Here is a 12197-nt window from a genome sequence, read left to right on the forward strand (position 1 = left end):
TCTCGGCTAGTCTAATCTTCATGACGGTAAAGACTGTATTTTTTATCACTATGCGCCCCACACCTAGCAAACTGATAGACACAGATTAGATACTTAGAGGTATTGAATGAGTGACGTTTGGAAACTGTTGTTATTTTTTGTTTTGTTTTAATATTAATAGCTTCTTGCTCAGGCATTCTGTTCAGTCTGCTCAGTATCTGGGGAAAATGGCAAAGTGAAAAAAAATGCATAAACTGAATACACATACATATATTCAGTGGCCTCACTTTATGGAAATGTATTTTTTTGGCATATATAACTATAAATATGTCTTCTATAGCAGGACTTTAAAATTATATAAATTATACTTTTTGAAAGGTAATATATTCCCATGGTACAAAAGAAATTCCAAAACAATCATCAGTGAAAAGTCTCTTTTCTCCTCTTGTTCCTCAGTCACCCGTTTTCCTCCCCAGAGATGATCAGTGTTACTAGTTTTTTACATACTCTCTAGAGATATTCTTTGCATTTACTAGCAAATAACTTGTATGCGTATATAAACAGATGGGCATATATAACATACATTGCCCTGCACTGTCTGCTTTTTTCATTTGACAGGCTATCTTCAAGATCATTCCATATCACTTCATTAATAACATTCTTATTTTGTGTGTCTGCTTAATATTCCATTGTGTAGATTCGATATCTACAAACTATATCCCTTGAGTGAAATTGGTCTTCTGCCAGTTTTTGTGTGTCCCACAAGCTAAGGACCGTTTTTAAATGGTTGGAAAGAAATTGAAAGAAGAATAAAATTTTGTGGCGTGTAGAAATCATATGAAATTCAGTGTTCATACATAAAATTTTATGTAAACAGCCACACCCCTTTGTTTACATATTGTTTGTGGCTACTTTCAAGCTACAACTGCGGACTTAGATATCTGCCACAGAAACTGCATGGCCTGCAAAGCCTAAAATATTTGTTCTCTGGCTTTTTACAAAAATAGTTTGCTGACCCTTCATACAGATGCATTGTAGTGTATTTAATTAATATTTGGCTGTTATAACACAGCATTGAAAATCTTATATATGCAATATTTTACACATGTGTGAGTAGAACTAGAGGATATAGTTCTAGAAGTAGAATTGCTCACAGAGTTTTAAATTCTGTGCGGCACATTAAATTTTTTCTAATTCTGTTAATTCTGCATCAAGGGAAAAGGCAGAGGAAGATGGGGGAGAGTGAACAAAAGATCTCTTTCTTTCCTCCTGCTGAAATGGTTTGTGGCATTGGCAAAGTCAAGTTTGTTTGGGAGGCCTTAAAGAGACTGGCTCATGTCAGAGGGAGAGGAAAGAAAAGGAGACAAGGAGTTGCTGGCAAGTCATCTGGGAAAAGGAGCTGAGCCTAGAGAGCTCCTTCTGAAGGCCTGCCTGGTGTAGGCCCAAATGCAGTGTAGAGGGAAGTGTGCAAAACTTCAGGACTCCAGTGTCTGAAAGTCTTGTTCTGATATTAGAGCCCTAGAAAAGGACTTGCCTCTTAATAACTCTAATCAGAGGAGCAGAAACTATAGGGAACTTTCTTAGGTTTATACTGTTGTATTCTAGATAAACTGGTAACTGATATCTTGGCGCACAGCAACCTAGGCAATTTGCAAAAAGGAAGTCTTTGTGAGATCTGCTCAGAAACATTTGCATTTGCTTGATTTATTTCCCCACACTACCCTTTCTCTCCTCTTTCATTGAAGAAAAATACCAAAAAAAAAAAAAAATTCTCTCAGTTTTTACCTTTCATCCCATCTCTGCTTTGAAATAGTAATGACTGCTGCCACCTGACGTATTTCATCAAAAGTGGAAGAGGCACAGTTGGGACCATTGCTCCCTCTCCAGTCTGGGATGTGAGAATCAGCAGCACTGAGAGCTCTAGCCTGCTTCTCTCCCCTGACTTCTGACACTCCCTAAGTGGAAGACAGAGCTGCTTCTCCTCAGACCACTTGCAAGCCTCTGGGAGGCTTAGTGTCAGTTGTCTGCTTTCTCTTTTCATGATGCAAAGGGATTTAAAGTGTAAAGCTGAACCTGGGAAAGGAACAGGACACATGGCACCTTTTAATCCCTTGTAAATGATTGTCCTTTGTCTCCACTGGCACATTGCTTGATTTTTTTTTAAGGTGAATTTTTTTTTTTTTATAAGCTCGGAGGAATTATTTAAGGAGAGTAGCTGTATTATAAGATCTAGGTTTTGGCTTACATTGACACTGTTTGCCTGAGGTCCTCTATTTAACAGAGGTAGGAATTTCAAGGATTCATGATGATTCTTTGTGACAGTAATAGACTAACATCCAGATGTTTGCCTTATTTTGTTTTCATCTTTTCATTCAAGAAAGAGGGGAGGCTGGGCATAGTGTCTTCTGCCTGTAATTCCAGCGCTTTGGGAGGCTGAGGTGGGAGGATCGCTTGAGGTTAGGATTTCAAGACCAGCCTGGGCAACATAGAGAACCCCCGTCTCTACAAAAAGTTAAAAACAATCAGCTGGGCATGGTGGCCCATGCCTGTAGTCCCATTAACTCAGGAGCGCGAGGTGGGAGGACTGAGCCCCAGAGGTTGAGGCTGCAATAAGCTATGGAAGCACCACTGCACTCCAGCCTGGTCAACAGAGCAAGACCCTGCCTTAAAAAAAAAAAAAAAAGGAAAGAAAGAGGGGAAATGGTGGAAGAAATTATTATGGGAGTGATTTTGTTGTCCTCTTTTCTCCTCCCTCCTTCCCTCCTTCTATTTTATTTTAAGGCAAGTCCAAAATATAGGTAATTTTAGTTACTGCCCAACACATAGAAATTTGTAAAATTTTTGGGTTCCCTGAGTAGATAACCCTTGTTGAAAGTTGATATAATAAACTCAAGTTCATTCTTTTTCTTTGTTTCTTCCGTTTTTTATCTCCCAATATTTTGAGCAGATTCATATTCGAAGGACCGGGGACCTTGGATAGTAAAACCAGTGGCATCTTCTAGGGGGCGAGGCGTCTACCTGATCAACAATGTAAGTATGCAGCAGATGGCAAACCTCTTTCCTCACTTGTTCTTTCCTCCTTCACCCTTTGTACTGGTTACTAATATAGTTCCATTTCATTAAGAGCGGGTGTGCTCTTCTTAAATCTGCATTCAGAAGTGAGTTGAGAGTAGGTATGAGTTGACTTGTTGGCCTTACTGGCAGAAATCTTCTGCACCAGCAGTTACTCCATGACTAAAAAGACACTTGATCAGATTTTGGGGCAGGGCAACCTGTTGTGTCAGCAGAAAAGAGGTACCTTTTCTGCTTTTAGCATATTGTGATGTTAATTCCTACACACCAAGTATTAATTGGTAGCATATGTGTTTAGCGTCTGTTGTGAGCAGAACTGTGGGTTCTGTTCTCAAGGTTACCAAACAAGTGAACTTCAATTTGATATGGCTTCCTTGCTACTGCTGCTGCTTCTCATTTCTCCTCCTTGCTTTCCTCTTTCTGTTCTTCTTCCTCTCATTTCTCCTCTTCTTTTTTCAAAAGCCATCATTATCTTGATTCTTTGCAAAATTCTCATTAAAAGTTGTCTTACATGGAATACATATGCATGGTAAATAAAATCCCTACTGGTCTCACTCCCTAGACTTATAATAGTGGTTAGTAACTTTAGTTGATTTATGTTTCTTTCATTGACATTATATTGTATTTGTTAATTCCCAGTTTGGCATTTATTGCATTTACATCATGTCCCACCCTCCCTTGCACATTTGTTTGATTAGTTTTTATGTTTATGTTTTAAACATTTATAACAGAGTCTCTTCAGTAACTATGATTCAGTTTATTTATTTTATCTGTAAGTTGAGTAAAACATTTAAACTCAGTGGAAACAAACTGTTGAACTCTGGAAGGGGGAAATGTTAGGATAGGTAGCTAGGCAGACATGAGCCAGGCATGAGAGGGCCCCCCCGCCCCCCGCCACCACCAAGGAGTGTCAGGTTATCATCAGGTGATGGTCAGGCAGTTGTTAAACTGGTTTCTCTAAAATAATAATTGGTAGCAGCATATGCCAGGGAAAGGCAGGCTCCTAACAAATAGAAAACACCTGAAGCTGGTGATTAGCCATTTCCCAATAAGATCTCAGGAGTTGGGCAGGTAGGCTCAAGCATATGCAGTTAGAAGCAAAATTATGGAGTTTAACTGGTATATGACCTTCCTCTAGGAACCCTCGACTGGTAAGGCAAAAACACTTCAAATGAGCACGTGTACAGCTGCAGCCAACACACTGCGCATGAGGCCCCTCTCAAGTGCTGGCAGGCCACTGCACATGCAGACAGCTTACCCCATGGAAAAATCAAGGGAGGAGAGATGCAAAACCCTAGAAGCATGCCAACATACAAAACCCCAAGTCTAAGGTCAAACAGGCACTTGGATCTTTCAAGTTGTCTGCTTGGCCCTCTTCCACGTGTACTTTACTTCCTTTCATTCCTGCTCTAAAACTTTTTAATAAATGTTCACTCCTGCTCTAAAACTTGGTCTCTCACTCTGCCTTATGCCCCTCAGACAAATTCTTTCCTGCAAGGAGGCAATAAGTAAGTTGCTGCAGAGCCATATGGATTTGCTGCTGCTGACATATTTTGGGATTCTGAAATTTAACCAGTGTTTAGGCCTGGACCTGCTTTTTATTCTTCCTCCTGGACATTTGGTAGGCACTTTCAGTCTGGAAACTAGTGTTTTTCTTTAAGGAAAGCTATCCTCTTATTTGTCTCTGCTTTAAGAACTCTTTTTTGAGGCATTCTGGATCTTTCCTTCATGTTAACTTTTCTCTCATTTTTAATTATTTTCCCATCTTTATCTTCTAGATCACAGGTTGAGGTTTATCCATTTTATTATTCATTCATCTACTGTATTTTTCTATTGGATATCACAGGTTGATTTCCAGAAACTCATATTCTGATTTGCTTTATTTTTATTTACAAATAACAACCTTTTGTTGCATAATGGATGCAGTTTGCCTGCCTGTCCTTCTGAGGATACCAATGGAAATTTTTGAAAAGTTCTCTTCTGTCCTTGAATTTTATTGGGATTGTCTTTTCCCCTGCTATTGGATTTTCTCAGTTTTGATGATCCTTACGTGTTGGACCATATTTATGAACAAAAGACTAGACTGAATGAAACTGGCAGCTGGTCTGGGTTTCTACCATGGTTGTGTAGGACTCTTTTCCTAATATCTTCTCCCTGGAAGAGGCTGACTGTGAATTTTAGATAAGGGCAAAACGTGTTGACTCTCAGGCTTTGCTTTATGTGGACGTGGTGAGGAGCACGCCCCTTCCACCTTGCCGAAATAGTGTGGGCCATATTGCGAACGTAGAGGAAGATTTTGGTGATTTCCCTCTTGGGCAGAGCTACCTTTCTTTTCCTTTTTGTGTGTATTGAGGATAAAGTAGCCTCAAGTTCCACTCTCCTCTATCAGATTTCTATACCCACACGTCTACTAGCCTCACTGTTCCAAATGCTGTTTGTTAATTATCTGATTCTGATTCCTTGGCTGATCCCTGATCTTCATGTTTGTTGACTACAGGCTTGGAAAATTGCAGGAGCCTCCTTGAGAAAATCACTCTGATCTCTTTTGGACTTTTCTGACTCCTTTTACTTTTTTCTAGCTTTGATATCATTTCATTCTTTTGAAAATATTCTTTCTGTCCTTCCACTGGAACTCTGGGAGGACGGGGGTAGGTAGATAAGTTGTATGTGGGACCAGAACCCCATCTTAAATTCCCCAGTTGTCTTTTCACATTGAACTGTTTGCCATATGTGTAGAAACTAACTTTCTGAGTGATCTTTCACATTGGAAAGTCCTTAAATTCAGGCTGGACTCAAAACGGTACCATAAACAATGATGGCCAGACCCTTCATGCCAAATAAATATAGGATCTGGTTTTGGTAGAGCAACTGCTATAGCCCCAGGCATTGGCTGCAACTTCTGTTACCTGGCCTAGGCCAGTCTGGAGGCCTTTTACCCTGAGTCTCCTGTGATATAAGGTCATGGCCATATGCCTTGGCTCTGTCTCCTCTTGTCTCTGCTCTGACCTTGGTGATGAAGGCCCCTCTCCAACAACTTTTCCTTCAGCTCTGTGCCAGGAGCTCCAGTGTTGTTTGAATCTCATAGACGGCACTAGTTTGGGTTTGGGTTTTAGCTGCCAAATGGAATTGCTGTTGAAAGTCAGCTATGGTACAAGTTTGCTTTTTATTTTCTTAGACATGAGTCAAAAAGAATAGGATCTATTCCCAGCTCATCTGAGACTTTTGTCTTTTGGAATGCTCTTTTGCCCTAGTGATTTGTTATTTTAAAGCTAGCATCATAAAGGATAGAAAAGTTAAACTTTGCTTGGTGGAGCCGAGAACCCTGCGCCCTAACTCTTCCCTGGATGCTGAATCTCAACAGGGTGACATGTCTTTAGAGAATGTGTTTGGCAGGCTATGTAAGAGCCTTTTTCTCCCTCCAACCTCTCCTTGGGCTGAATCCCTTGAGACCCCCTGCATGGATCAAAGTACTTGGCAGGACCTTTTGCCTTCCCCCTCCCTCTTTGTGAAGCTTTGGAATGAGTCTGATTCTTTTAGGTATTTAGTGGAAGTGCCAGACAGAAGCCTGGGAAGATGCCAGGAGGCATGAGGGGAGCTGGCAACATGCGGACATAATGGGAAAATACTCCCATTTCACCCCGAAACTGGAATTTTACCACCTTTTACCCAGACCTGCAAACCATGTTGTTAATACTCTTCTCTCTGCTTACACAAAAGGCATAACCATCCCCTCTTTTCCATACCTGGATCCTTTCCCATGGAATATGTGACCCATTAGCCAAATGGATGAAGTAACTCTTTCCAAGGCTGCTGCCTGCTTTCCTTTTAGATTTGAGCAGGAGGGTGAGGAGAGGGAAGGCTGCGGCGAGGGTCTGGGAGCAGAACTAATGTGAGTGAGTGAGGGATTTAGGCAGTGGGGATGGAGTTGGTGTGAGGGCCAAATGGAAATATCTTCCCCTGTCTTCCCACTGGAGTGAGAGGGCCACTTATTAAAACTTCCTTATAGTAGTCATAACCTTTTGGAAACGCTCTGCAAATAGCAACTTTTACCATTACGAGAACGGGATAAAGGACAGCAAAAGCATCACTTTTATGTAGCACTGAAAAGAGAAGTGTGGACCACAGATGGAAGCGGTTGGTTGGCTAATGTGGTCTCATAAGGATGTGCTCTTTAACTCTAGAAATACAGCGTAAAGGAACAGAGCTGTGTTTGCTCCACTCCTTCAGTAACCATGGCTAAAGGCTGTATTTTCCCAATTTAGTATATTCAGATCGAGGAGGGGAAAGAATGGGTGTTTTCTGATTAAGGTATGAATTTGATTATGGAAGTCAAGTTGAGTCATCCTTGTCTCACACATGATCCATGGTAAATACAATATTGATACATGCTCTGAGACTTGCACGTATTAGGAGAGTGTTAGGTCACTCCAGTCCCTCCTATATTTGTGAATATAATTCTGTACTCTCTTGTTTCTGTTTGCTTATATGTTTTTATCTTAGGTTCCTTCTGTTTTTCTCATTTCTCAACAAGTATTTCGGGAGTACCTACTGTGTTGTCACTCCTTAAAAGCTTTTGAGAAATTCTTCTAATTATTATGTATCTCTTAATTTTCATAATACTGCTACTCAGTACTCTGAGTAGAATGTCATGTGGCAGGTCGTGATGAATGCTGTTGAGCTGTGGGACTTTGTGATTAGAACCACATATATTCTGTTAAGTTTGCAGTAATCATAACTAATGTTTATTGAGCCTGCCACTGTCCTTTCTAAACATAATCTCTTTTAATCCATATATGAACCCTATGAGGTAGTTAATATTTCCTTAGTAAGTGGTAGAGTCAAGATTGTAACTCAGGTCCAGATGATTCCAGCATAGATGCTCTTAATCCATACTATTCTCCTTTACAATGACTTAACGGATACCATGAGCTTTAATCTTAAGGTCCAGTTAGAAAGACATGTTTCCAGCCAGGTGCGGTGGCTCACACCTGTAATCCCAGCACTTTGGGAGGCCAAGGCGGGCACATCACTTGAGGCCAGGAGTTTGAGACCAGCCTGGCCAACGTGGTGAAGCCCTGTCTCTACTAAAAATAAAAAAATTAGCCGGGTGTGGTGGCATGTGCTTGTAATCCCAACTACTGGGGAGGCTGAGGCAGGAGAATTGCTTGAACCTGGGAGGCGGAGGTTGCAGTGAGCCGAAATCACGCCATTGGACACCAGCCTGGGCCAAGAAGTGAGACACTGTCTCAGAAAAAGAAAGATGTGTTTCCAACTTTCCCAACAATTCAGGTTCCTACTTTAGCATACTTTGGGAGGCAGTTTGAGCTTTAAATTGAAATAATTTGAAATGAGTTAACTGGGGATTGATGAAAAGGAAACAGGCTTGAAGGTATCAAAAAGTTTTTGTTAGTTGCTCTTCAGTCTGTAATGCTATGCAAAGAAACTATACCCAAACCTTTCTTTTCTTCTGAGAGCCTACAGTTTAACTCCCAATGCAGATAGAAGTGAGGGATAAAGACAACAGAACACATAGTAAAGTTACCTAAATAATGTAAGGGTTTATGTTACGTGTAACTCAAAGGGTAAATGTGTATGGTGAGCAAGGGAGGAGAGGAAATGGGCATGGGCATTAGATGTGTCATGGAATGACGACCACTATCAGCATATTCTCTGCTGTGGAGAAAAGTTGGGTGACTAGTTATTTGTTGTAGCCTATAGGTTCTACTCAGTAGGAAGAGAGCTGTGATTGTTTGATTATACATTTACAACATAGCCTGCAGCTGTACAGTGATTGCATCAATTCTCACTGAGCAGATTCAAAATGGAGATAATACTTATGAGAAGCTGATCAAGAAATGTAAGGGAATCAGGAAATGGTATGGGTGATGGAGTTCATTAGGGATGAATCAGTAATGATGTCATTGTGTTCCTGTGATGCGTAGAGATGGGTTGTGAAAGCTGTGTTCTGACTTTGAGATAGCAGCAGTGGGAAATGAGAGGAGTCTCATTCTGACTTCACAGCTGCTCATAGTGATTGTGTATAATGTTATAGGTCACAAAATTATCATATGAGAAACAGTATTGAGGGTAGGAAATGCATTATTATAAAGACAAACTTTTGAATTTGGGGGACAATTAAATTTGAGAGCAGAATATTGGGAAGAGGTAAGAATAATGCCTAAAAGCAAAGCCTGTGAGGAAGACTGTCTGGATTCCATTGCTGCTCTATTGCTTATTAGCTCTGTGACTTTGAGCAGGTCCCTAACCCTCTCTGATTCTTTTTTCATCTATAAGATGTGGATGGTGATATACCTGCCTCATGGGGTTGGGTGAGGATTAAATGAAATAATCCTGTGAACAGACTTAGAACAGCACTTGGCACATCCATATGTTTAGTATGTTTGTTAAATTTTGTTTCTGCAAATGTTGATGGTTATTTCTGTTGCCTTTACTGTAGCTGTGATCAACCTAATTATTATCATTACCACTTCCCTTTTGAGCCCTTTTGTCCTACATGGATTGTGACTTCCAGCTTTATCTAATCACACATGAAGGTGTTTTTTTTTTTTTTTCTTTTCTCCCAAGATATTTTAATCTTGCTGTTTCCTTAATCTAGAATCCACAATAATTTTCCTGCTTCCCACCATGCTAAATATAAACTGTTTGCCAGGGGTTCATATCCCTTTGCCAGTGGGGTCCCTCCCTCCTCATTGTTTAACCATGTCTTTCATAATTTCCCAGTTCAGTGTTTTAGCCCCAGGTCTGTGAATCGGCCCACCCTCCTTTCTGCTGGGCTTGATGTATGCCATCTTCCCATGATGGGCTCCTTTCTTCTCCACCATGTACTTCCCAGCCTTCACCATTCATTTCTGCATCTGCTCTTCCGGGACAAGTCTTCCCTGACTGGTCCCACCTGATTGGTCTGCACTTTAACTTTGCAACCTGACATCTTATATTTATAGAAATGCTGCTTTGTGTTCTTTTACCTTCTATATTTTGCTGTTCCTCTACCTAAATATTATTTCAGGGATAGGGATTTACTGAATCTTAAATCTGCCAGGCAGAGATTATATCTGTTATCTTCATCATGGTATCCCAGTGCAGTTTTTCAACAACTGTTTTTCATTGAAGAAATCTTTAAAAGATTGTATTCACTCTTTGCATACAGTTGCTTAGCAAATACCCTTAAGTGAATCAATTAAACACCTATCTCATTTTATGGAGGAAATGCTAGGATCCATTGTGGATCTGTAAATTCTCTAAACATCTTAATGAAAGCCTTCATTTAAGAATAGTAGTAGTAGTTTTACATTTCTATTTTACTTTACAGTAGGGAGAAAGCAAATTTTTATTTTTAAAGTGGCTCTTATTTTCTTAGCATGTAACTATTTAATATCATGTATATACACATCTTTAAAGCTATTTAGGCTGTATTTATTATGTGAGAGGTACTGTTTAAATTTATTTTTCCTGCATCATAATTGGATGCCTATAGTGTTATAGAAGTGATACTATATGGCCAACTGAATATATGGGTACCTTGGAGGAAACTTTAACCAGAATTTTAGTTTTCCATTTCTTTAAAGGTTAATAACTTTGCTCCCTTATTGTAAATTAGGATTCCTGTGTATTTCTATTCTTTCATTCTTTCTGTTTACTCAATAGCCAAACCAGATTTCCCTGGAAGAGAACATTCTGGTCTCCCGTTACATTAACAACCCCCTGCTCATAGATGGTGAGTTGTGATTAGGCCCTTGACCAAATTGGGCCAGATCTTTGCTAAACTTTTTAAACTTTTCATAGCCTTCTCTAGTAAGTCTTTATTATACTGTTATGAAATTCTTGACATGTGTGACTCCAGAAAGGCAGCAGGTTCCTTACCTATCTCTCGGGATTTATTTGAAGGTGAAATGAGACAATATAAGAGAAAGTGGTTTATAAGTTATATAGTAATTAATATATGTATGAAAATTATGCAGTAATATATATGAAAATGACACATACACATACACATTAGGGTTATATTAATGTATATATACATTATACTGTTTTTATTATGTACTATATACATAATATACTATGTATATGGTACCATTATATAGTATAATTATTAGTTATCCTCCAAAGTCAAGGTATATGGGCAGTGTGTGTTTCATGTGGAGAGGAGGAATGTTCTTTCTTTCACGTTTCTTGGTTTCGTTGTTTATTCTGTAACAGGAAACAAATGAACTTAGTTTTTTTGTGTGTGAATACATACTTTTTTTTTTAGATTTCAAGTTTGACGTGCGCCTCTATGTGCTGGTGACTTCCTATGATCCTCTTGTCATCTATCTCTATGAAGAAGGATTGGCTAGGTAAGAAGCTGTTTTGGGGTATAGGGGTTGGGTGGGTATATTAAGAGTGGACCCATTAACAAGTTTATTAAATCAGATCATGCTATTTTCACTTGTCATTACTGCTTACAGATGCAACCCACCTCCTCAGCTGCTGTGCTCTATAACATCAAAGCCACTATGCCTAAAAAGAACCTCAGAAATTAGGCTTATTTGTCTGTAATCTCACTGCATGTCCACACATAAGGTGCGTAAACATCTTCCCCAGCACTGATCCAGGATCATATGGTATTTTCCTGCAGTGACAATTGCTATGACGCTCCTAGGATATTAAGATAATTTGCTGTTGTTCTTCAGGATAGATGTAGAAAGAAAAATAAAATCCTACCTTTATTTGCCTATTATATGCCAGGCATTTATTTTCATCCTCGCAACAACCTTTTAGTTAATGCGTTTTTGCAGTTGAGGAAACAGATTTAGAGGTGGGAGAAGTGGAATGGGGATTTCACCTCATGGATCTGACTCCAGAGCTCAGAGCTCAGACTATTTCATGCCCTCTCATATTTAGAAGGTATTAATTGAGTTTTTTTTTTTTTTTCCTTAACATGCAAGTGACTTTACAGGGGTTGTACATACTTTTTTTTTTTTTTTTTAGGGGTTTTTTTTTTTTTTTTTTTTTTTTTGAGATGGAGTCTTGCTGTGTCACCCAGGCTGGAGTGCAGTGGCACGATCTCGGCTCACTGCAAGCTCTGCCTCCTGGGTTAACGCCATTCTCCTGCCTCAGCCTCCCAAGTAGCTGGGACTACAGGCGCC

The 12197-nt window shown here is 39.7% G+C and overlaps 1 protein-coding gene across 23 annotated transcripts in view; it reads left to right on the forward strand.

Moving 5' to 3' along the window:
• The window catches only part of TTLL5 (tubulin tyrosine ligase like 5), a 300796-nt gene that overhangs the window by 33974 nt on the left and 254625 nt on the right, over positions 1 to 12197 (forward strand). For all 23 annotated transcript variants that reach the window (XR_001887070.1, XR_001887069.1, XR_001887071.1 and 20 more), the window contains exons 7-9: positions 2927 to 3009; positions 10717 to 10786; positions 11321 to 11405. Coding sequence is in view for 20 of the 23 variants with exons in the window: in XM_017880546.1 (XP_017736035.1) it covers positions 2927 to 3009; positions 10717 to 10786; positions 11321 to 11405 (238 nt within the window). In the remaining 3 variants the exon portion in view is untranslated. The remainder of the gene's footprint in view (positions 1 to 2926; positions 3010 to 10716; positions 10787 to 11320; positions 11406 to 12197) is intronic.

This window comes from Rhinopithecus bieti, unplaced genomic scaffold, assembly GCF_001698545.2.
Source record: "Rhinopithecus bieti isolate Rb0 unplaced genomic scaffold, ASM169854v2 scaffold_11380, whole genome shotgun sequence".
Classification (NCBI taxonomy): domain Eukaryota; kingdom Metazoa; phylum Chordata; class Mammalia; order Primates; family Cercopithecidae; genus Rhinopithecus; species Rhinopithecus bieti.